This window comes from Cervus canadensis, chromosome 30 (genome assembly GCF_019320065.1).
Source record: "Cervus canadensis isolate Bull #8, Minnesota chromosome 30, ASM1932006v1, whole genome shotgun sequence".
Classification (NCBI taxonomy): domain Eukaryota; kingdom Metazoa; phylum Chordata; class Mammalia; order Artiodactyla; family Cervidae; genus Cervus; species Cervus canadensis.
The window spans coordinates 31,757,077-31,783,887 of NC_057415.1; the positions used below are offsets into that span (position 1 = coordinate 31,757,077).

At 42.3% G+C, this 26,811-nt stretch overlaps 1 protein-coding gene across 4 annotated transcripts in view; it reads left to right on the forward strand.

Moving 5' to 3' along the window:
• Window positions 1-26,811, forward strand: part of PALM2AKAP2 (PALM2 and AKAP2 fusion) — a 492,701-nt gene that overhangs the window by 323,277 nt on the left and 142,613 nt on the right. For all 4 annotated transcript variants that reach the window (XM_043453110.1, XM_043453108.1, XM_043453111.1 and 1 more), the window contains one exon: window positions 23,307-23,392. In XM_043453110.1, coding sequence (XP_043309045.1) covers window positions 23,307-23,392 — 86 coding nt within the window. The remainder of the gene's footprint in view (window positions 1-23,306; window positions 23,393-26,811) is intronic.

The window sequence follows — 26,811 nt, forward strand, 5'->3', positions numbered from 1 at the left end:
ACTGTCTCCCCATCTATTTCCCATGAAGTGATGGGACCAGATGCCATGATCTTAGATTTCCGAATGTTGAGCTTTAAGCCAACTTTTTCACTCTCCTTTTTCACTCTCATCAAGAGGCTCTTTAGTTCCTCTTCACTTTCTGTCATAAGGGTGGTGTCATCTGCATATCTGAGGTTATTGATATTTCTCCCGGCAACCTTGATTCCAGCTTGTGCTTCTTCCAGCCCAGTTTCTCATGATGTACTCTGCATATAAGTTAAATAAGCAGGGTGACAATATACAGCCTTGACGGACTCCTTTTCCTATTTGGAACCAGTCTGTTGTTCCATGTCCAGTTCTAACTGTTGCTTCCTGACCTGCATATAGGTTTCTCAAGAGGTGGGTCAGGTGGTCTGGTATTCCCATCTCTTGAACAATTTTCCATAGTTTATTGTGATCGACACAGTCAAAGGCTTTGGCACAGTCAATAAAGCAGAAATAGATGTTTTTCTGGAACGCTCTTGCTTTTTCGATGATCCAGCGGATGTTGGCATTGATTGCCTACTAAGAGTCAATTCTGTTAGAACAGGCAGGTAAGGAAGTGGCTGTTAAAGTGCCCAAGGCCAGCCGGAGTAGGGAATAGCCATTTTGATTCTGAGAACATTCTTGAACCTAAGTCAGTGGCCCTCAAATTAGCCCATGTACAAAACAGCATTTGAAATAGCTTACAAACTAGGAAAATCAGGTTTGGGGTATTTTAATGATTTATCACCCCAGACTGCAATATGGGAAGAGCATTGCTGACTTTGTTTCTTATTGACAAAAACAATTCCTATTGTTTTTTACTACCTCATATGTTCACATGATTCAAAATCTAAATATTATACAGAGATACCCATTGTCTTATTTTGAATGCATGTTTCCTATTCCTTTCTCTGTCACTCCCCGAAGGGAACCACTTTCAGTAGATGTTTTTATCAATGTGTTCCTGTATGCAAATATAATAAAACTCAAAGCTACATTCCATTCCTCTCCCATTTTTACACCAAAAGTGTGATACTAATACAATATTTTGTTCCTTTTTTCTTTCACTTAACATATTCTGGAGAGTTTTTCGTGTCAGTGCATGTGAACTTACATACACACAACTGCATAATATTCCATTGTACGGATGCCTGTATTCCAAGTTCTGGCTCTGTCCATTTCTCTGAGAGCATGCTGTGGGCTCTCATCATCTTCTGGAGCTTGCCTGTGCCTTAGAGGAGGCTCTTCAGAACCCTGTGGTTTGACCGTCAGTGACTCAAGACCAGGGCAAATCCTTGTAACTAGGAAACTCACGGTTTGCCTGAGGCCAGGCTCTCTAGATGGACCGTCCCCAAGGTATTTGAGTTTATTCAGAAAATGAGTATTGAGATATGAATTTATTGCGTAAACCAGTCTAATTTGTGTCTTTTTCCAATTTTGAGGAGAAGAATCGTTTAAGAAGAAATAGTTCTGATGGGAATACTAAAAATTCATCTAACACATGCATGACTTCATCCTTCTTATCAGTCTTGACCATTTTTTTTTTTTTGGAGTTAAATTCTCTGTTCACTGTGAGATCTTTAATCCTCTCTATTTTTAATCATACTATTTGGGGTGGCTAAAATAAATGTGAAGTATGTCAGTATCTTAATTGAGTCTTTAATGAGTATATTCCTGGAAGTCTCCTTATATGTGTAATAATAGCAAATCTGCAGAAAACTGACCTTTTAAAGAAAACACAAGATGGCTCCTTTTGGAATTAAAAAAATGCATGCTTTGCAACTTTGGATATTTAGTATATTTAACTTTTTAGAAAATAGGGCACTACTGTCGACTGTTCCTACACTAAACATTTCTGTCTATAATGAGGTAAAATATAGGGGCTTTTTCTCCTCCTTATGAAATATGCTTAATTGCTTGTTAAATTCTCTGACTTTTTAAGAAAACTATTATTCTAACTGCACAACCTGACATTTCTTTTGCCTCATTAAATTGGCTTCAGCTGGTAATACTTCATCAAATTCAAAAGAAATCTGATTTCCACACCAAAATCCAGTTCTGAAAACAATCTCAAGCAGCAGTTCAAATAAAAAGAAAGCTAACGTTTAATAAGGCCTTGATATAATGTGTTCCTTGAGTCAACGTTTGAGAGATTGAATGACAGAGAATTGGCTGAAAGCTTAGGGAGGTGGGAGTGCATTCGATGAAATATAATTAAATGTGTTTTCTTGATGTTTTTGCTGCTGTTCAAGGCAAGCTTCCCAATATGACAGTAATTTGCTTGGCCTTGGTTTTTCTGATCTGTCTTAATTTTAGCTGTCAATACTATGAATAACAGAACTCGGTTTCAGTGGTGACTCTTGAGAGTGGAATTCCGAAAATACAGCTCTATAACTGCCTACGGCAAAAATATTCCTATAGCCTTTCCATCTGATATGAACTTGACGGATTTTCTTTTTGTCTGGCTTTTCCCTACTCATTGTCTTTTCTGTTGTTCAGGAAGATGCAGACAGTTTTCTTACTGCAACAGCTTCTCTGACTTAGATTTGCTCTTCCCCCTGTATTTATGCCAGTTAAAGCACACCTCAGGCTGTGCTTATGACATATTTTCAGAAATTCATTGTCTAAGAGATGGTGACTGTCTCCCGTATTGTTTTTCCTTTGTCTTCTGTCCTCACTGTTTTACATTCATGCCCTTTCTCTTCTATGAAGCCTGTGTATTTGACAATTTTTGAAAAGATATTTCATACATTTGGGCTATCATAGTAGGTAATTACATCAAGGGAGAAAGCTCCAGATCACTGACATGGAATGACTTGTTCTAGAAGCATTTCCTAAAACACGTGCCAGTCTCCTGCACAGACCTTTCTCTGCCATTCATTTTGTGCAGAAGTTCCTATTTGAGATCTGATGTAGTCTACTTTTTCACAGTAGACTTCGAACCTTTAAAATAAAGGTTTCAGTTGGAGTAATAGTTGATAGAAACAGAATCTAGTGAACATTTATCCATCGGCTATCACTACAGAGTTGGATTTTCTTCAGATCTTTGGTAGAAGCTGTGTGCATGTTGACGTTGTTAGGATTTGTGTTCCTATCCTTTTATATTCTGCTTTTTTTCTTCATAATGTGATTTTTCATGTACATATGTCTCTGTATTTTCTAGCTTTTGATAAACAATGTTTAATCTTTTGATCAGAACACCTCCAAAATACATATCTTCTCTAAAATGAATTATTATATCAAAGAATACAATCTAATAGCTTCCTGGAGTGCTTTTGCTACAAGTGACAGAAAGTTTTATTTCAATTGGCTTAAATAATAAGGAAATGATATAATTTCCCATAAGAAGAACTCCTGTGGTGGGGCTGCCCAGAGTGGTTTAATTTCACAACACGGTGACATCCTCAAGGGCTCAGTTTACTTCCATGTCTCCGTCCCGCCATCCTCAGGGGATCACCTCTGTCATGTTCCTTATGTTCTCATGGTCACAAAATGACTGCCGCAGTCTAGGCATCACCAGTCCTCGTACATCTGACAGTGTTCAATGGAAGATGAGACGGAAGTTTCTTTCAACCGTGTCTCTTTTAAAGAGCAAGGAAATATTTCCCAAAGATCCCTATCAGGCTTCTGTTTCATTGTTCATTCAATGTTTTATTGGCAAGTACCTTTCCTACACCAGTCACTGGCAAGGAGCATAGGATTTCTATGGTTGAGTTAGTGAAACACAGGGCCATGTGGAGGACAGCAGCTCACCTGGACCGGATGGGCTCTGTTCTACAGGGGAAGAAGGGTTTCTGCTTACACTTCCTTACATGTACTCTAGATTAGAATACCACTTTCCAGCAGCAACCTGCAAGTCTAAGAGTGTGCTCATTCTTGGACTAAGCTAAGTTTCTATCACTTTTACTTATTGTTATAAATCTGAAAGGTAGTTTTATAATAAATGCAGTTTTAAGGTATGTTTCTTGAATGATAAGGGATATGCAGTCTCTAGGATGAGTGAGCCTGTTTTCATTTCCTTTAGTGTTTCATGCTTATTGAATTTGAAAACCCCAACCCAACCAATTTTATATAGTGATTGTACAAGGGCATTTGCTAGCACTCACGATCCCTAGATGATTTTTGAGTCAGAGTCCGTGTCTACTAAGTAACCCTACATTGCTGGAAATCTTCCTTAGAAGGTACTAAAGTTTAAAAACAGGAAAAAGAGAAAAATGGGGAAAATGAAAGAACGAAGAAGTGTGCTGGGAGGTCTTCACTGCCAAGGAATTCTGGGTACTTTGGGACTTAAGGACTTAAGGACGGCTGCTGCTGCTGCTAATTTGCTTCAGTCGTGTCCGACTCTGTGCGACCCCATAGACGGGAGCCCAAGGACATGAGTCTGGAGCAAAAAGGACACCCACCCCTTTGGCAAAGTGCCATGTGGCTTCCCCCTCCCTTTATGTAAACATCAAATTGTGCCATCCTGTCATCCTGCCCCACAGTGATGGAAAGGCGGGCAGTGGGGCCCATCTGCTGCCAGTTGTCATAAATCTCCTGCAACCCCAGAGGGCTGTTGCAGGCATGTCTCACTTCTCCTCTCCGGTTGCACTCGGTACTACTCAGAAGTGCCTCTCCCTTGTGGGCAGGCTGGTAGGAACGTAAGTCTTGTTTCATGTCATTACCTTCTTTGCAATCGTAGCTTTTTCTCTGACGTTTACCATTCCGAATAGGTTATTTTCAGTACATTCTTCCAGTAAGAGACCTTGCACAGAGGAGCTCTCTCCAGTCGGGGATGACACAGGCGAAGTGACAGAGAGCTCTGTCCTGCCCCAGTCTCAACTGCTGATTGGGTGTCAGCCCAGAGGAAGCTTGCAAGCTTCTCCCAGCACCAGACTAGGTCCATCCTTTCTCTCTTTTTTAAGAGTACTTTAAAAACATTTATTTATTTATTTGGCTGTGTCGGGTCTTAGTTGCAGCACTCGGGATCTGCATTTCATCCTGAGGGGTCTCACTGCAGCGCAGACTCTCCAGTCGTGGCGTGTGGGCGCAGTCGTGGATTCTTAACCACTGGGCCACCAGGGAAGTCCCCGGTCCATCCCTTCTATTTCCGTCTAAGTTGTAAGTTGCTGGAGGTGGTTTCCTCCTTCACCACGGGCCATGTGGGCGCATAGATCATATTTTAATCTGTCTCCAATGACCCCCACCCTAATCTAAATGCTAACCTGCCACTTCCATTGTTTCCTAAACATCCACCAAGAAGGGAAAATGTGATTACTTCCTAAATTCTTCTTATACCAGGATGGAAAGAATTTGAGGAAAAACAAACTCCTGATGCTCATCACTGCTTAATTCATTTCCTTGTGGTTTGGTTGAAAGAAGTCCACTCCAAGATGCAGCGGGCTGCCCCTCCCTGTGTCCACACCAGTGGATGGCATGGTGCATGAATTTATTTCTGTGTGGTGTTGTCAAAGCACTTTCTGTAAGTGACCCCAAGCCGACCCCAGGCTAAAGATGGGCCCCTGAGAAAGTCCAGAACCAGCTTTTCAGATCCTTAGTCATCCAAGCTGCAAGAGCGACCTTTTAAATGCCCACCCCCCGCAATTGAACCCTCCATCAAAGCGACAGTAAAGAAAGCTGGTGAATTAGGACAAAGGCAGCTTCCCTTTACCCCAGGAGGCATCAGCAAGGCTACAAGTCATCGGAGTGTGGGGGTGCAAACCCAAGTCAGTGGCATCACCAGAAACTGGCTCACTTGTCAGAACACCTTGCCTTGTCCTTTGCTGTGTCATCAGCATGTGCCTAGAATCCTGGAGTTCCGCTGTAATGTTCTGACTCTTGGAGAAAAAATACGATGATGTTAAGAGGCTTTCTATTTTCTAAATTTCCTCTCAGGGTCAAGGAGCTTTGTTTTCCATGAATGTAGGACTGACTCTATCTTGATTAGTGGGGACTTCCTCAAAATTAAGGGGGTATGGGTTCTCTGAGGGCAATTCCTCTTTCTCCAAGGTTCTCACTGCAGTGGGGGGTTGGGGAGGACCTGGCTCCATAAGAAAGATCCCAGAGTTCCTGGTTGGGAAAAAAGCTAAGGTTAAAAATATTTTTTATTGAAATATATTAATTTACAATATCCTATTAGTTTTAAGTGTACAGCAAAGTGATTCAGTTATATATATATGCCACTATAGATGGCACTAGATGCCAATATATGTGTGTGTGTATGTGTCTGTGTATATATATGTATATATATATGTGTGTGTGTGTATATATATATACCTTTTCAAGTTCTTTTCCTTTCTATTAGGGATTCCCTGGTCTCTCAGTGGCTCAGAGGGTAAAGAGTATGCCTGCAATGGGGGAGACCAGAGTTCAATGCCTGGGTCAGGAAGATCCCCTAGAGAAGAAAATGGCAACCAACCTCAGTATTTTTTTTTTTCTTCAACCTCAGTGTTTTACCGGAAAGTCCCATGGACGGAGGAGCCTGGCAGGCTACAGTCCATGGTGTGACAAAGAGTCGGACACGACTGAGCGACTTCACTTTCACTTTCCTTTCTATTGATAGGTTATTACAAGATATTGAGTATAGTCCCCTCTGCTATACAGTAGGTCTTTGTTCTTTACTTATTTTAGATATGTGTGTGCATGCGGGTGTGCTCAGTTGCTAAGTTGTGTCTGACTCTGCAACCCTGCGAGCTTCAGCCCTCCAGGCTCCCCTGTCCATGGGATTTTCCAGGCAAGAATACTGGAGGGGGTTTCCATTTCCTCTTCCAGGGGATCTTCCCGACCCAGGGTTCAAACCCACATCTCCTGTGTCTCCTGGATTGGTAGGTGAATTCTCTACCACTGCACCATCTGGGAAGCCCCATTTTATGTATAGTAGTATGTGTATATTAATCCCAAGCTTCTAGTTTATCTTTCTCTCCATCTTTCCCTTTTGGTAATCATAAGTTTGTTTTCTATGTTTGTGAGACCACTTCTATTTTGAAAATAAGTTTATTTGTATCATTTTTTTTTTTAAGATTCCACATCTAAGTGATATATGGTATTTGTCTTTCTCTGTCTGATGTACTTCACTTAGTATGATAATCTCAAGGTCTATCTATGTTGCTGCAAATGGCATTATTTAATTCTTTTTTTTAAAATAAGTCAAGGTATTTTTAAAATGCTGTCTTTGACAAGCTTCTATGTCTCATAGTTTTGCTCTTTCCTCTAATAGCTTTTCATCATAGTGTTAACCATCACCATATTTCTCTAAAACTGTGAATGAAAAGGTATCACTTTGTAGGATTCTCAGAAGTAGTACCTGCTACCCTAGTAGTGGGTTATAGTCCAACCCAAGCCTTGTTAGCTCATAACTTGAAGAAGACACCGAGAATTCCTTGAATCATGTATGTGGTGGCCACTGAAGGATGGTTTACCCATGCCAGGCTGTGAGAGGCATGAAGATGTGAACAGCCTAGAAACGTAAAGAAAGAGATGTCTCAGTTAGGACATAATCACAACCTGGAATACTTGAAGATTGTTTTGTAGAGGGAAAAATAAATCTGACTTCAGAAGACTGAGCTGGGGCCAGTAGTTGCATAGAGTTAAATTTTAGCTCAATATCAAGAAGTGCATTCTGATATGAAACTTGCTAAAAATGAAAGGAACTGTTTGTTTGTTTCCTAAGGTTAATATAATAGAACGCCAGAAACTGGGTGACTTAACTTTTTTTTTTTCCTGGGCTGAAATGAATTCTCTCATGGTGTTAGAGACTAGAAGTCCAAAATCAAGGTGTTGTCAATGCTCTGCTCCCTCTCTGATGTCTTTGGGGGTAGATCCTTCCTGGCCTCTCCCGGCTTCTGGTACCCCAGGTCTTTCTTGGTTTGTAGCTGCATCACGCTAGCCTCTGTCTCCATCTTCATGTGGCCTTCTTCTCTGTATATATGTCTCTCTTCTTGTAAGGACATGAGTCACATTGGATTAGGACCCAGCCTAATGACCTCATCCTAACTTTGTTATATCTTCAAAGACCCTATTTTATGTATAAGGTCATATGGGGATATGCTGGCGGGTAGGATTTCAACATATTTTGGGGGGAACACAATTCAACCCATGACGAGCTGCCTATATGGGAATAAGTTCTTTATCCCTGGAGGTGTGTAAATAGAATCAGAGTGAGTTCCTTTTCAAGATGCTTAAAGAGATCTAAGCATTTAGAAAACAGGACTGGTTGACTTCTAGTATCTTCTTTCAAGCATGGCATTTCCTAATCCTCCTAATCCTGTTCTAAAGGGCTCTACTAAGTCCAGGGACCACCCTTAGTCTGGTTTTCTTGAGATGTCACATGCACAGTATTACAGTCCAACTTCCAAATATCATTCAAAGGCATTCGGATCTTTATTTTTCATTCTTGAAGCACATCAGTGGCGGGCCTTTCTTCCGTTCCCTGCAGCTGCTTCTCTTGGAATCTCTGTTTCAGTCAGCACTCTTTGAGTCATACATGACAGAATCCTAATTCAAAGTAGTTTTGAAATAAAATTTTCTGTTTTCTCAAAAATCATGAAGTCCAAGAGTTGTTCTTTTGACTTAGACTCCATTTCTCAGCTCCTCTTTCCTCTCTACTGGCTTCATTTTCTGGAAAGCTTTTTCCATAAATGACCACCAGTACCCTTAGGTTGAATCTTAGCAGTTTAGCAAACCCATTGGGAAAGGTCTCCCTTTCCAGCATTCTAAGCAGAGTCTCAGGGCTGATCTCATTGAGCCAGCCCTGTCCCCTTGCATTTGTCACCTGCTCATCCTAAACTCATCATCGAGACTCTGTTCACTTCCTGAAGAAGGAAATTGAGAAATGAAGGTAACCCTATGTGAATCACACAGACTAGCAATAGAGAATGATAGCCTCCCCAAAGGGAGATTGGGGTGCTATTGACATAATAAGAGGGAATCAGTGTTGGGGAGGACAGCAACAGTGTCCACCATGATTTCTTCATTCCTTCCTTCAAGCCATTGGTTTCTTTCTGTAAATAGATAGACAGATAGATAGATAGATAGACACCAGGAAAACAAATAGGAAGAGACAAGCTGGAGAGACAGGAAAAAAAGGGAAGGGAAAACCAAAAGGCATGCTAAGCTGCCTGGGTTTTACTTGCCTATCCACCTGTCCATCTATCTATCCATTCATTCATCATCCGTCCATTTATCTATCTATCCATGCCTCTATCTATCTAAAATCTAGGCAGTTTAACATCTCTCTTTTGGTTCACCCTCCCCTATTCCTCCTGCCTCTCCAGCTTGTCTCTTCCTACTTATTTCCCCAATTCTGGATTATAGATGCCTAGCTACTGAGCTGGCAAATACTGATCTCTCCTTTAAGGGAAAGAAAGTATAACAAATGGAGCCAACCAAGACTCAATTCCTTATAACAGCTGAGGGGAGGGAAGAAGGGAGAAAGTCACACTAATAATTTCGTCCCCATCATATATCAAATCACCAGAGTGAGCTTGTGTCATTTTGAGTTATGGGTGCTTTAAAAATTTGCATCTGTGTCCAGAAAAGCAATAGATAAATTTGCCCATGATGGTGAAAGGAGACTTCAGGGTATAAATATTCTGATGCAGCATTATGGATGCCTCCCAAAAGTCAAAACAGTATGTGTTTCAGCTTCCAGACTTCTTTAGTGGATCAAGCCAAACTCCCAAATGGGTTTTTAAACTTGAGAAACATCAGGATTGTTTGCTTCCAACCACATAAGCACTCTTGAATTGAAAACAACACAGGCTCATAAAACAATATAAAAATTAATTAATATCTCTGCCTTCTGCCTTCAACACATTCAGCCCTTGTGGCGGTTCAGACTCAAACTCTGTAAATAACTACCCGCTGGCCGCCTCCCTTACCCCCGGCCCACATGCACAAACAGCCTGCTAAGAGCATTTAATGTCCCAGCCAAGAGCTTTGGCCCTGTCTCTGGAATCCATCCGGACCGCCTCCCGCTTCCCCATCCTTCATCATGAGTCTCGCTTCTCCTCACTCTGTGACCCCGAGGGGAGGCTCTGATGCCAAAGCCCTGCTGTGGATCCCGTTCCGGGGGTTGTCCGCGGCTCTGCGTCTGTCAGCTACAAGTCAGAGGCTCTTCTGGTTTGTGCCCTGACTCTCTGTTACCCAAGTGGATTCTTTTGCCAGGGCTGCCTAAATAGCAGAAATGTCTTTTCTCATAGTTCTGGAAGCTCGAAGTCAAAGCTCAGGGTGTCCGCAGGCCAGGTTTCTCCTGAGTCCTCTGCTCAGCTTGCAGAGACCACCTCCGTGTGCCTTCGCGTGGTCCGCACTCTCTGTGCACGCCTGGTGGCACTCTCTGTGTCCAAACACCCTCTCCTTAAAAGAACACCAGTCAGATTGGATTAGGTCCCACTTGGACAGACTCATTTTCACCTAATCTCCTCCTTAAAGGCTCCACCTTCAAATATATTCACATTCTAAGAAACTAGAAGTTAGGGCTTCAACATAGTTGACTCATAGTTTGAGGGAGCACAGTTCAGCCCGTAGCACCAGACTAGCTGCCTCGCTACCTACAGGCCCACAAATCTGCTAAAATCTCATTTTAGCAGATTTCCCATGTAGCTAAAGTAATTTGTGCAGAAATTTCTGCAGAAATTCCCATGAAGCTAAAGTAATTTCTATTTAAGAACTACAGTAACCTGGCGGGGGGATGGGGGGCAAGGAAGGGACCAAATCACCACTGGTATTTGTAGAAAAAATAGTTAACTAAGCAAGTTAGCAGAGGCACTAATTATGACCCCAGCCATGTAAAGACATTGACAACTTTGATTTAGATCCAGGGATCTGCTGTTTCTCCTGCCAGCATATTTCTTAGCTACAATCTGCCTTGCTGTATATTCCTAGAAGCCATTTATTTAACAGGGAAGTCAGTATGGCATCACAGAATAAAAAATAATAATAACTAACATATATTGAGTGTTTGCTCTGTTGCTGGCACTGAGCTGAGGAGTTATCTGTCCACAGCAAAACCCTAAGTGGTTTCCATTGCCACCGTCATCTTACAGGTAAAGAGAACTAAGGCTTGGAGTAGAGACATAACTTGCCATGGTCATGTGGTTCTCCTGCCAGTTCAGTAATAAGTTACTGAACTTTGTCAGTAACTTTGGTCAAATCCAATTTTTTCAATTGATGGTGTAAATTCAAACTACTTAAAAAAATCTTCTTTAAAAAAGTGGAAGGAACTACTGTATATCACAGGAGCTATATTCAATATCTTGTAGTAACCTATAACGGAAAAGAGTCTGAAAACAAATCTATGTATATATGAAAGTGAAAGTATTAGTCGCTCAGTCACTGTGACTCTTTGCGACCCGTGGACTATGGCCCTCCAGGCTCCTCTGTCCATGCAATTCTCCAGGCATGAATACTAGAATGGGTGCCCATTCCCTTCTCCAGGGCATCTTTTGTTCCTCTGTGTGTGTGTGTGTGTGTGTGTGTGTATCACTTGCCATATACCTGAAACTAACACAACTTTATAGATCAACTAGACATCAATTTTTTTGAAAAAAGTTTGAAATGGGATTAATTCACAAGTTTTCTCAGTCTCCTCATGAGGGATACTGTGGCAATTAAACCAGATTGGGATGGCAAATTCAGATGCCGTTAAGGGCCAGACAGTTAACATTAGCGAGTGACATCAACCCACAAATAAAACGAGAGGGTGGTGGAAACTGAGGCCTCAGAGCAGGCAGATCTCATGGATAAAGGCAGTTACACAGCTCTTGGCAGTTGCTGCCAGGGAGATCCGTGGCTGCTGGGCCTCGTATTGCCAATCTTCTCGTTTTTCTCAAGAGGTACTAGATGTTTGTGTCAATTCTCAAGAATTTTGAATCTTAGCAACTAAATCACTTAAAGCAACCACAGAGCCTTGCAGACTCAACAAAGCACACCTACAAGCTAGAAGGGCCACCATTTGTAGCTTCTGGACCAATGATAATCCTAAGAACCTTTCTGAATTTTCCAGAAGGTTCTTCTAAAAATATCCTCCCCTCCCATATACTTTTACTTGATTCAGGTGGGTTTTCTGAATGGCCGAGTGAGTTCCCAGGGATTACCTGATACCACCACAGTGCCCCACCACCCCACGGAAGCAGAGAGGGCATTGGCAGGACGCCCAGAACTCAGGGCGGAAATGTGACATCCTGGCCACCCAGCCAAGGGAGGCCCCACACAGCAAGGGAGTGGAATGATGCTGGAAAGCAAATGGCCCAGAGAAAACCTCCTCCCAGACCACCACCTTCCTGAGGGCCTGGACCAGGTCTTCCCACCTGATTCTCCCCAGCCCAAACACTGTGCCAGATGCAGAGAAAAACTGCAGTGAGGTCAGGAGGGATGTGAACACAGTTACATTTCTGCAAAGTAATGGTTGTGGTGATATGGAAGACTGATCTGATTTGGGAGACCTCCGGAAGCCTGAACTGGCGCAGCAAAAGTGGGGCTGGAGAGGAGGCAGCAGGTGGGAAAAAGCATGGCGGAGCCCACCTTCTTCATGTTTCCAAGGGCCATGCTCGCCACTGTGCCTTCCGTCCATGGCACTCTTTTCACAACCAAGAGAGGGAAAGGGTACCAACTGGGTGACTGACCCTCTAAAGAGCCCAAGTGAGTGAAAGTCACTCAGTTGTGTCCAACTCTTTGTGACCCCATGGACTGTCCATGGAATTTTCCAGGCCAGAATACTATAGTGGGTAACCTTTCCCTTCTCCAGGGGATCTTCCCAACCCGGGGATCGAACCCAGGTCTCCTGCATTGCAGGTGGATCCTTTACTAGCTGAGCCACAAGGGAAACCCAAGAATCTTGGGGTGGGTAGCCTATCCCTTCTCCAGTGGATCTTCTCAACCCAGGAATTGAACGAGGTCTCCTGCATTGCAGGCAGATTCTTTACCAACTGAGCTATCAGGGAAGCCAGACAAAGAGCCCAAGGACTCTAAATAAGTCCATGTCACTATGCCTTGTCTTCATTATTAATAGGTCAGTGCATCTCCTTTGCACAAGAACTGGATCCAAGATGGTGGTTTGGGTTTGTTTTTTTTTTTCACTCTTTGCCAGTTTTATTTTATTTTTTATATTTTATTGAAGTATAGTTGATTTACAGTTTGTTTAATTATTTAATTTTACATGACATGTTTGGGGGCTAAATATGAAATATCTTTCCAACCTATAAACCAGGCTGGCAGGGACTTTCCTGGTAGTCCCGTTGCTGGGACTCTCTGCTCCCAATGCAAGGGGCCTGGGTTCTATGGCTGTCAGGGAGCTAAATCCCATATGCCACAGCTCAGACTGCGGCAGCCAAACAAAATATTAATAAATATTTAAAAAATCAGGCTGGCAAAGCTAATAATTAGGATATTGTGGAGACCATAACAGAATCCTTATTGGATTTATGGGGGAGCCCCCTTGAGTGATAATATCTGCAAATTAACTTGAGGGTAAACCAGGCTTTAAGCTGTGAAATCTCTAACCTCTGAGTGCATGCTAAGTCGCTCCGTCATGTTTGACTCTTTGCAACCCCGTGGACTGTAGCCCACCAGGCTCCTCTGTCCAAGGGATTCTCCAAGCAAGAATACTGGAATCGGTTGCCATTTCCTTCTCCAGGGGATCTTCCTGACCCAGGGATTGAACCCACATCTCTTAAGTCTCCTGCATTGGCAGGCAGGTTCTTTACCACTAACGCCACCTGGGAAGCCCAACCTCTCAGTGGGGACCCTGTTTGTGAACAGTCCTTGAGTTTGCTACAAGGAACAGGGTTGCCTAAAAAGGCTTTAATTTCTGAGGACTGGTTCGGGCGAGCCCTAACAAACCATTTTCAAAATTGCCTCAGGCCTCCAGGGTCTTGTAAAACTCATTTTCAACACAAGCATGATCTTTTTGCTCTCATTTTTGTGCATTTAGAATCTGCCTCCTACTCCACATAAAATTCACCTGTGAGAATTGAGCAAGAGGTGAAACACCTAGTTTCCCATTTACCCTCAGATACTGTCACTGAGAAAGGCTTTTTTCTTCTTAAAAGGAGGTCTAAGACTCCAGAGCATATAGCAGATCATAGCTGAAAAGTTGTTGCAGCTTCACACTTAATGGGTTATGCATATGTATATACGTGGGTCTGCAGTTGTGCACATAAGCACAGGTGTTTATGTGTGCTTGTGTGTGTGTACATGTGTGTACATAAAAGTATACGCATGTGACAGGCAGGTATGTGTGTCCACATGCTGTCCCAGTCTCAAGAGGATTCCTGCCCTTCTCACCGTGGACATCTTAGTGAGCAGAAGTGATTAGTAACAGCCTCGTATAGTGTGAGCTTTATTCACATCCCAACTGTGCTCCTTACTATTATGTGTTCTCGGGCAAATTATTTACTTCTCTAAGCTTCACTTTTGCTATCCAAAAAATAAAGATTAAAAATAGGAAGGGACATATGTATACCCATGGCTGATTCATGTTGATGTATGGCAGAAACCAACACAATACTGTAAAGCAGTTGTCCTCCAATTAAAAATAAATAAATTTAAAAATATAGTGCCTACTTTATGTAGGGTTTCTGATTGTTAGGTAATATATGTTAAATAAAGCACAACTAAGAGCGCATAATTAGCTCCCAGGAAACGATAACCTGCTATTATTGTTGTTGTTGTTACTCCTTCCTACCACATGCTTCCAGGAAGAGAGCAAGCTATGTTTTTTTTTTTCCAGCCCAGGGTGCTGTGAGTTTCCACTTCTTCTCTATTGAATGATTGCCTCTGAGATCACCCAGGGTTTTTGTCCCAGGGTTTTTTGGTGGAGTGTCTGAACCCAAGGTGGAGCTCAGAGGCACTCAGTTCTTTCAGAGTCTTAATCTTTGTCCATCTTTCAGAGGTCCTGCTGCGCAGGGCACCCTCTGCAGAACTAGGTTGTCACTGGATCCCACAAGACTGTGCCCGGAGCTTTCCCTGTCTGAAAGGAGAACCGCCCCATCCTAGCTGACCCAGAGAGGCCCTATAAACCCCTCATGAACGTTTGCTGAACTGTCCTCGGCTGGATTCAGCGGCAGCCTCAGCTTTATGTGTCTCCAGGAACCCCACCACAAAGCCCTTATTTGATCTGCTGAGTGTGATCTCAGAAACCATCTTGAATGGGAACCTCCAGGCAAAAAATTTCCCCTCTGTGAATCTTGTTTTTTTCCACTATGTCCTCAAGTTTCCTGTTCACTAATCCCTGAATACAAGAGACCTTTGGGGGTGGTGGTAAGGTAACTGGTTAGTCAGAGAACCTCTGAGGTTAGAGTGCTTGGTTGCATCACTTGCTAGATTACTTCTATGTTTTCTAAGTCTCAATTTTCTCCTCTGTAAAGTGGGGATAATATTATACTTGCCTCGTGTCCCTGTATTGTATAAGGATTGAAGGAGGTGACACCTATGAAGACCTAGTGCTTGACTCATCAGTTTAGCCGTCATGATTGATATTATTGTGGCCATGCTGGTGGGGGGAGAAGGCATGCAGAACACTCAACAAGACATTGAGGTCTTATTTTTGAGCTCCCTGAACATCTACCCCTGAGAGGCACCCAGGCAAACTTTCCTTATTCGAGAAGGTATAGGAGTTGGAAGGGGGAAGGCAAGTCCAGTGGCCTCAGTGAGTTTGAGGAAAATAACTCATAGTTCAAATGGTAAACTTTCTCTTTTCCAGTGAACTCTCCTCAAAGAGGAGATCAAACCAGTCAGTCCTAAAGGAAATCAACCCTGAATAGTCACTGGAAGGACTGATGCTGAAGCTGAAGCTCCTGTTCTTTGGCCACCTGATGCGAAGAGCCAACTCATTGGAAAAGACCCTGATGCTGGGAAAGATTGAGGGCAGGAGGAAAAGGGGGTGACAGAAGATGAGGTGGTTGGATGGCATCACCGACTCAATGGACATGAGTTTGAGCAAACTCTGGGAGATGCTGAAGGACAGGGAAGCCTGGCGTGTTGCAGTCCATGGGGTTGCAAAGAGTCAGACATGATTTAGTGACTGAACAACAACTCCTCAATGAGAGCAGCCAAGAGAGGAGGGGAATGCCCCTGCTACAATTGCTTCTAGAGACCCTAGGGCCTGGTCCTTCCATCTGCCCCAAGAAAGAGAAAGCTGGAGCTCAGAGCAAGGATGAGCCACCACCTGGAGGGGGGCGAGCTGGGGTGGGATCACATCCTGTCTGCTCCTTCAAGCCCTTGGGCGGGGCTTCCCATCCAGAGGAAGCAAGTCCCATCAGCTAATCCTTGGGTGGGGTTTCCCAAAGCTAAGTGTTTAGAGGCAAATCATTGTTCTGAAGTTCCGCTAAGTTTCAATGACCACCATGCTGAGAACTCCTCCAAGAACAAAGTGAGATTTTTTTTTCGAACCCAAAGGGAGCCAGTGGCGATTAAAAGGAGAAATATCTAGCCTATTCTCAATTCCAAGACTTGGACAAGGAAGACGTTAGACACAGGGGGACCCAGGACCAATGAAATTATCACAATGGGTCCATGTTTTGTCTGTAAGATGGCTGTTGCTGTTCAGTCGCTAAGTCATGTTCAACTCTTTGCAACCCCAGTGGGTGAGGCGGGCATGGAGGTGGGGCTGGTGAAGGGTCAGCCCTGTCTTCAAGGCACACAGGGTCTCACCACCCAGATGTTTTATATCTGGTGACTGCACCTCCAGGGGTTTGATGGCAAGTATCTAGAGCCACTAGGACTTGCCTGACTCTGGGAGAAAGGACCAATCACAGCCTGTTTCTTCAGCATCTAATGTGAATCAGCTCAAAAGTGGGACTGTTAACTGTTACCGACTTGGATCCTTGGACTCTTCCTTCAATAGAAATTGATTAGAGGCCAGATGAGAATTGTAGGAAAGGCTTTACTGGGACTCCTGCTGCAGGACAGGGTGATAACAAGGAACAGGTGCGGTTGCTGGCTCCCTGAGAGCAGCTGCTTGGGTCCTTAAATGGGGTAACAACAGAGGTGGGCCCATGGGTTGGACAGGAGGCGTAGCTAAGGTGGCGTGCCCATCCCCTTGGTGGTACCCTGTGCGGGGGATCATGCTCGGCACCCTGCCTTTGCTCTTGGTATCTCAGAAATGGCAGTGTGTGGCCTTTTTGTATCTTATTGTTCATAATTGCCCCAAATGTGCAAGCCTGCAGTTATTTTTAGTTCCTTATTGTTTCTTTGTTTCTGTTGCTTGAGGATTTGTCCAGGTGCAAGAACTCCGGTAATGGATCCCGGTCCCAGCCCCTCTCATTATTCCTTTGTGTTTCTCTTTTCTCCTTTGAGCAAACTCTGTTTTTAGCTAGGCCCCACTCTGAAGCTTGCCCTCTAACCTGGCTGCCCCCAAACTAACACTGCTCATTTAACAGACACTGGCGGAGACTAACTGGCCATCAGGTCCATTCCCTGTCCACAGGTCTTTATGGGCTGGTTGCTAAGGGCCTTCTAAGGCAGCATAAAGGAGCCGATTCTATCAGACAGACAGCTTAAGGGTTTTTCCTGCTCAAGCCCAAAAAGCAGGGCTAATGATCAGGGATGTGAGTTCACAGCAGAGGGAGGAGGTGGAAATGTCACTCTAGAGGCTCTTTAATTCTTCTTCCCTTTCTGCCATAAGGGTGGTATCAGCTGCCTAACTGAGGTTATTGATATTTCTCCTGGCAATCTTGATTCCAGCTTGTGCTTCATCCAGCCTGGCATTTTGCATGATATACTCTGCATATAAGTTAAATAAACAGGGTGATAATAGACAATCGTGACGTATTCCTTTCCCGATTTGGAACCAGTCTGTTGTTCCACGCCCAGTTCTAACTGTTGCCTCCTGACCTGAATACAGATTTCTCAGGAGGTAGGTCAGGTCATCTGGTATTCCCATCTCTTCAAGAATTTTTCACAATTTGTTGTGATCCACACAGTCAAAGGCTTTCGTGTAGTCAAAAAAACAAAAGTAGATGTTTTTCTGGGACTCTCTTGCTTTTTTGATGATCCAACGGATGTTGGCAATTTGATCTCTGGTTCCTCCGCCTTTTCTAAATCCAGCTTGAACATCTGGAAGTTCACGGTTCATGTCCTGTTGAAGCCTGACTTGGAGAATTTTGAGCATTACTTTGCTAGCGTGTGAGATGAGTGCAATTGTGCGGTAATTTGAGCATTCTTTGACATTGCCTTTCTTTGGTATTGTAATGAAAACTAACCTTTTCCAGTCCTGTGGCCAGGGCTGAGTTTTCCAAATTTGCTGGCATATTGAGTGCAGCACTTTTACAGCAAGAAGCTAAAGGCAAAGGAGAAAAGGAACCACATACCCATTTGAATGAAGAGTTCCAAAGAATAGTAAAGAGAGATAAGAAAGCCTTCCTCAGTGATCAATGCAAAGAAATAGAAGAAAACAATAGAATGGGAAAATTGCTCATTCGGGTCCAACTCTTTGCAACCCCATGGACTGTAGCCCTCCAGGCTCCTTTGTCTACAAATTTTCCAGGCAAGAATACTGAAGTAGGTAGCCATTCCCTTCTCCAGGGGATCTTCCCGCCCCAGGGATGGAAGCTGGGTCTCCCACATTGCAGGCAGATTCTTTATACTGTCTGAGCTACCAGGGAAGCCCCAAAGCACTCTATATCATACACCCCAATGGGAGGATGACAAGGAAGGTGTTAATCTGTTGTTCCTGCTAGTGGTCTTAGCTCCTTCTATCTCTCTCAGTTTGGGCATCTCCAAACGTGGAGAAATTACCTAGAGTTTCAAAATCTGTATTTTTTTGTACAACATGATCCTTAGTATAAGCCAACAGCAACATCTCATACTTAAAAGGAGAAATGGTCTGTTCTAAAGCAGGAACAGAGTGGTTCTGTTGGGTTTTCTGAAGTATGGTGTTAACTGGACTGTATGGGAGATTTAAGGGATTTTCAAGGGCAGTTTTGATCCTGCAGCTTTGTGCCTTTTGTCTTTAGAACCAAAATCCTTCATGAGATGCAGCCGACCTGTGCAATAAGCACTGAACACAGTGGAATCAGGGAGTGGCCCCCAAGGAAAGTATGGGCCATTGAAACCTGCTTAGGAGACAATATTTAAAGGAAAGAATTTGTTTAGAGGACAGAACACAGATTTATCTAAAGACCTTGCTGTAATAGGAACCGGAGGTGGGTGGGGATGGCAGGTCTGGAAGGGCTCCATCCTTTCCTAAGACTAGGCTATGTTATTCTAGTGTCATAAACAGCCCCAATCCTGTGGCTTAAAATAATAAAACTTTAGTTCTCATGCATCAGACATGGTGGCCCTAATGGGTTGGCCGTATCTATGCTTTGTGTTACTCTCTTAGTTGGGCCTTACGCTAATAAAGTTGTCACCGTCTGGAACATTGCCTTTCACCATGGTGGAGGGAAAGGGTGCACTGGAGGATCTCTCATCAGCAATTAAATGTTCCAGCCTGGAAGTGATCAATGCCGCTGCACGCATACCCATCAGCCAGAACTAGTCACATGACCTCACCAACTCTAAGGAGGCTAGGAAGTGAAATCCTGTTATGTGTCCACGAGAGGAAGGAATAAGGGGGAGCATTTGGTGAAGAGTGCTAGTGACCCCCTCAGCCACCTGCTTTGTCCAGTGATCTATCTAAAACCTGTGTGGTCAGACGGGCTAGAGCAAGGGTCCACTCTCTTGCGTATGAGAGTCTGTGCTGACTTGTCTTTCTCTCTTTCTTAATCTGCTTTCACCTCATGATACATGGTGATTCCAGGGGGTCTGGGTGATTCCAGCACCCTTCCGTGCAGTGCTCCCCTTTCCCTCTGGGCCTTGGACCCTTCGTGTGTATTTATTTTTAGTACTAGCCAGGATCAGAATTAAGGAAGTCAGCCCATGTTCCCTGGATGCCATCAGTTGCTTCCTCACCAAGCCTCCTTCCTTTTGCTTGCACTATCCTGTCAACAATACAGGTATTATTCCCGACAGAAATCAACAGAGAGGGGCCAAGACAACCAGCAGAATGCACTCTGGGAATTGAGACCCAGGGATGTGGGTGCCAGGGAACTGGAAGCTGGTCAAAGAGATGTATTTATCTGACTGTGAAGCTAAATAAGGAGGTATATAAAAAGCAAAAACAACAAATTCATGGCAGATTTGATTTATTGCTGCAAGATCTTTATAAAACTCTCCCTGATGGAGTATTTATAAGAATCCCTTAGCTACAAGTAGATGGGTCTCAGTTTTTCCACTACAGAGAAATGCAAAATTATTCTCTTCTGGGAGAGAAAGGTTATTTTTTCCTGAAGGTTTGTTCCAGCCTTTTAAAAATGGAATAAAAATAATAGTAGTATTGCTAGGGATTGTATGAATAATATAAAATATGGTTTTTCAAAAAAAATTGTAAGTAAGTTTGAGCAAAGGAAGAAGGGAGGCTATAAGAGAAAAGTGGTTATTTGAAAGTACAGTAAGTAAAACTACACTATGCGAATTACATATATTATATATTATGTATCAAATTACATATTGAGAATACATATGTATTGATGTCTCATGTCTCTTTCTTATGGCCATATATCCTGTAATAAAGATAGTATTGCTTACGAAAGGAATGATTGTAGCAGAGGAAAGATTGTTCCCAAAGTGGGATATAATATATAGAGATGGAAGTTAATACTTGTAAATGAATTATATGCAACAAAGGGGATTATATTTGCATAGTTAAAGATAAAAGTGCTTTATTTAAATGATTTTCACGTATAATTTTGGTGATAGATTATATCTTTCAGCTACTGTTAGAGTAATGCCGCTTGACAAATCATCCCAAAATGGAATCACTTTTATTATCATGCATATGCAGTTGAGCTGGGGATTGGCTGATCTAGACTTGGCTTAGCTCCAAGGTGCAGACTGGGTTCAAGTCAAGACATGGGTTCCCCATGACTCTTGTTTCCTTGCAGATCAACTGGGGCATGTCCTTCTCATGCTAGCTCAGAAGAGCAAGAGGGCGAATGTCACCACACAAGCCCATTTCAAACCTTTGCTTGCATGATATCCACTAACATCCCATTTGCCAAGGCAAACATCAGTAGGACAGGAAAGAAAATTTCTCCCACAGTGGGAGAGAAGGGCGCCAAATATTTGCTGAACAATAATTCACGTTAGGGACTTCCCTGGAGATCCAATGGCCGGACTTTATGCTTCTAGAGCAGGGGGCACGGGTTCGATTTCTCGATGGGGAACTAAGATCCCATATGCCACACAGCGCAGCCAAAAAAAAAAACCCAAATTACTCTATAATTAAAAATCATATATTTGTCCATGCCCAATATCTGTGTCTCTCTGCTGGCCAGTTCCAGTAGGTACCAACAGTGTCTTAAACCAGAAAGTGTTTTAGTTAAATGCAAGATGTGTCTGGGAAATAATCTGATCATGTGGAAACAAGATTTCTTTCCCAGAAATGTGCATTTAAGACAAAGCCCACAACTTTCCTGAGAGGAAATTGTAGGGCAAGTCATCAAACTTCTCTGACCCAATTTCTACAACCCAGTGAGAGACAACTATTTACACTCTGCAATAAATTATAGCCCATGGATCTTGAGTAATCCATGGTGCACATTTCCTGTGAAATAAGACTCTCAAGGACTCAGAATATAAAATAAGGCAATGCAATCAGTGCTAATATATTAAAATCGAATTAATCTCATATTAGTTTATTTAACATGTCATGTAATTGCAAACTAGTGCTCTAGTTTCACCCCCGGATTTGTCCAGTTGATCCTTAGAAAAATGCCAAAGTATAACAATCTTTTCCTAGACACATCTCTAGTTTCTTGACTTAGCACTGAGGCTGGTAATGCACATCTCATGAGCTAAATCTGGTCAGTGCCTGTTTTTGTAAATAAAGTTTTTTTGGAACCCAGTCATGTCCATTTGCTTATGTTATCTCTGGCTGCTTTCTCTCAATAATGGCAGCTTGAGAAGCTGCAACAGAAGTGGTCTGACTGTAGAACCTGGAATATTTACTATGTAGCAAACAGAAAAATACACCAGTTCTCATTTAATATAGTGCTCAACAGTTGAAATGTGGAATTTGGGTGATTCACACAGAGCTGGCATGAATATTGCCCTTGAGTTTTCCTTAGGGAAAATTATACAAGGAAATCAATAATGTAAATTAATATTATATAGTTTTAGTCTGTTTTAAAAAATAATCTTTTTAATACTTTAGGCTATGAACACTCATATCCCAGTAGGCAATTGTTATACCAGTTATAAAATTTGTATCTGCTTATTGAAGTGGACCCTGAGAAACTCTACTAATAAGTGTTACCTTCTTAGCTTTTAGGAAGATGACTTGACTTGCAATATTGTTTTAAAAAATATACCTGTCATTACTTCAGACTTTTCACTATTACAGACAATTCCACCTCCATGCACACACATAACTGCATTTAAATTACTGTAGTTTTACTATATTGTGATGTGGATATTTTCAAACAGCAGCCCCTGATATCTTTTTTGAGGTTGGAGAGAGCAAAACCTTGTCTCTTGCCAGATGTCCACTCTCAGAGCCTGACAGCTTAAGAAAAAAGGAGCTAACATGTATTAAGACTTGGGGAGAAACATATATAGATTTTAAACGTGAGTATAAACTCTCAGTTCTTTTCAGCAGGTGTGTAGAATCTAGGACAGTAAATAATCAAGTCATTTCTATTGGGTATTGAGTTAGATTCAGATGGACAGATTTTTGTATAATGGGAGTCGTTTTAAGCCCCACATAAGACCTAAGTATGAAGCCTGGATTCTAGAGGAGTTCATTTTAACCTCTTCTCCACTCTGGACTAGGAATAGCACTGTCTATAACATACAAGATTTATATATGTGTATATATATCCCTGGGGTTGGGGCTTCCGTGGTAGCTCAGTTGGTAAAGAATCTGCCTGCAATGTAGGAGACCTGGCTTCGATCCCTGGGTCAGAAAGATCCCCTGGAGAATGAAATGGCAACCCACTGCAGTATTCTTGCCTGGAAAATCCTATGGACAGGGGAGCCTGGAGGGCTCTAGTCCATGGGTTGTCAAGAGTTGGACACTTAGCGATTAAGTGGAAATCACTTAGCTATTAAACCATAACATACAAGATTTAGACGATGGCTCCAAACTTGGAGATTAGGTGAAAACAAGAGGTGCTGACTGACCACATTTCTGAAAGGAAGCTTTCCTGTTAACTGCCAGGCAGGTGAACTATGGATAATCACTGATTTCCTTTACACATCACATGGACTTGAAAGCTGCAAAATAGTTTCCATCCATGCCAACTGAATGCGCTTGGCTCAAATGGCACTCTTTTTTTTTTTTTTTCCAGGAGTTGGTTGGGAGAGTGTGCTGCTAACACAAGATGAGATAACCTCAGAGGCCATAGCATCATCCAGCGCAGACATGACTGTCAAGGTAAGGCATGCTTTCTCTAGTGTGATTCTCTAAGTGCATCTCTACAGCAGGGGTCCTCAACTCCTGAGCTACCAGTAACCTCCTATCAGATCAGCATTGGCATTAGATAGAAATAAAGTAAATGTAACACACTTGAATCATCCTGAAACCATCCACCCCCCACTCCTGGTCCATGGAAAATTGTCTTCCACAAAATTGGTCCCTGGTGCCAAAAATGTGGGGGACCACTGCTCTAGAGGAAAGTGAGCCTGTGGCAGATATCTGGGGGTAAAATGAATACTGCTCCTTACCCTGCTGGGGTTCTGTATTCACTGACCTCAGTGGGTCAACTAGAATAAGATTTGCTGAAATTTGGGGCCTGCATTAGGAAATCACCTGAAAGCTAGAATCCAAGACTTGTGATTTCCAGTGGACTGGTTGTAGGGTCTTCAGTGAACGTCTACATGTTGACTGTCTGCAAGTGTCACCCCATGGGGACAGCAAAGCAAATCTGAAAATTCTGAGCTGAGAAACTCGGGCCCCACTGTGCATTGTGAAGAAAGGTCAGAAGGCATAAAGTAGCTTTGATCTTGACTCAAGATTTCCACTGATGTCAGCGGGAAGGCAGCACATGGCCCACTCCAGATGGAAGGCGCTAATGGCCAAAGGTTTACAAAATGAGTCATCTGCAAATCAACCTAATTATCACTGTTCAAATTAAATGCATGAATTTGTAATCATTGCCTAGATTAAGGAGTCTGTAGCAAAATATATCAGACACAATTACTTCCCTTCTATTACTGGAATAGACACAAAGGAACAGTCTTCCTCTCTTGGAATTCTGTTTATACAGGGAAGCCTGGCGTGCTGCAGTCCATGGGGTCGCAAAGAGTCGGACACGACTGAGCGACTAAACTGAACAAAGACTGGGAATAGGAGGGCTTTCTAACATTTTTGCTTGAATGAATAGAATTTAAATAAATGCCACTTAGAAAGTTTTCATGGAAAATGAAAACATAATGTCCTTTTTTAATACTGAGCTATCACTAGAGATTTCACTCTGGATTTTTTAGTAGAAGTTGTACAAAAGAATATACAGGATGAATTTATTCAAGCTTTTCTTTGTAATGTGATGGCTGAATTTGTGTTATCTGTTAAAAATGTTAGAGAAAGCAAAGAAAAATACAATCATGAAATGTATTATAAGATGGAAAAATAGCCTGTTGGTTAAATGAGTCAACTAATCTAGGTAATAATTATCCAGTGCTAAAAGTTTGTTTGCTTGTCTTTATGTTTAGTTGAACTTATAAAAATATATATGGCAATGATGTGTTGGTATTTTCCTAGCTATTGGTGCAAAGTCTGAGAAGTTGAGAAATCTTTGGCCGTGTTGAATTGAGAGAGGTGGATGCTGATAGTAGAATTTGATGGATTTAGATGTGCTATTGTGAAATTTGTTGTGATTTTAAGAATTAGTTTCTGAGATGTGTTGCTAGTCTACCTGCAGAGTTTGTTTTATAAAAACAAATGGTGTATTTGGATACAAACAAGTTTTGCCCAAGTCCCATTTTATAAGGCTACTGCATAATCAGCGTGCTCCTGGTATGAAGATCTTGACTAAAGTTGTATTTGGGTCTATTCAACTTCCATGTCATCCTCAACCTCTCTTTCTGTCTTTTTTTATTGAATGTGCATGCGTGTGTGCATGCTCAGTCATGTCTGACTCATTGGGACCCCATGGGCTGTACCCTGCCAGGCTCCTCTGTCCATGGGAATTCCCTGGCAAGAATATTGAAGTGGGTTGCCATTTCCTTCCCAGGGGATCTTCCTGACCAAGGGATTGAACTTGCATCTCCCAAGTCTCTTGGCAGGTGGATTCTTTACCACTGAGCCACTTAGGAATCCTCTTTTATTGAATACCTGGGAATATTTTATAAGAATAGAGGATTTTTAGTTCATAAGAACTGAATCTACTTAGAAGAAAGAACACTATATACTTTTAAAAAGTTAAGCAAGATACAAATATATTTAATACTCCAATAAATTCCTATAAATATTAAGTTCCTTATTAATGCCAGTCTCTTCTCAATAAAGGATTCTTAAAACTTCTAGATGAATGTAATTTAGGGAAATACTTCTTTTTAGATTCTTCTCCATTAGATTTCCCAGTTATAAAAAATTACCAATTTTTTTCCTTCGGTTCTATGCTTTTTCCTACCCCACACTGCTTTATGTATTCATCCTGCTCTTGTGTCTTTTTTTCTTTTAATTTTTACTTTTTGGCTGTGCTGTGTGGTATATGGGATCTTAGTCTCCCAATCAGGGATTGAACCCACACCCTCTGCCTTGGAAGCAGAGTTCTAACTACTGGACTGCCAGGGAAGTCCCCCCTTGTGTCTATCTTAAGCTATTATTTTTTTCTGTGTCTATAAGTACCTGATCTTTGTTAACTACAGATTTGTCATCATATATTCATGTCACTACAGGCTTCCCAGGTGGTGCTAGTGGTAAGGAACCCACTTGTCAATGCAGGAGATGTAAGAGACACAGGTTTGATCCCCGCCCGGGTTGGGAAGATCCCCTAGATAAGGGCATGGCAACCCACTCTAGTATTCTTGCCTGGAGAATTCCGTGGAAAGAGGAGCCTGGTGGGCTACAGTCCATAGCGTTACAAAGAGACACAACTGAAACAACTTGGCATGCATTCATATGTCTACAGCTATTCCTGCTTCTACTAGCTATTTTATATATTCTTGTAATATCACCTATCCCTGTTTTTTGCCCTGGGAAAACAAAATATTCTGTTAAAATATTTATTACAGTAAAAGTTGATACATTCACATTTCCCAAGGGGAGTATCAGCAGAAACCACTAAAATTCTTTGGTTTCCTCCCTATTACTCTTCTTGCAATAGATGTACCTTTCTTCATGTGTCGAAGTTTTCTTTCTGAAAAAAGCACAGCATTTTTTGTGATGTCAGTAGTCTGAATGTGGTTTTGTCTACTATATTTTTGCCTTTTAATACCATGTCTTATTCTGAAATGGCAAAGTCATGCTTCTAAAAATATGCATGGCTCAAATGAGTGAATTCATTTATAAACAAACCTGTCAGTCTGAACAATGTTGAACTGTGTGGGCATGCTTAGTTGTGTCCAATTCCTTGTGACCCCATGGACTGTAGCCCGCCAGGTTCCTCTTTCCATGGGATTTCCCAGGCAAGAATACTGGAATGGGTTGCCATTTCCTTCTCCAGAGGATCTTCCCAACCCAGGGATCAAACCCAAGTCTCCTGTGTTTTCTGCATTGCTGGCAGATTCTTTACCACTGAGCCTTCAGGGGTGCAGATTTGCAAAATGGATGGCTTGGAGGGAGTATACTGTATAGTGTGGATTCCCCAATCCTAGGGAAACCCAATGTTGAACTAAGAGCATTTATATTAA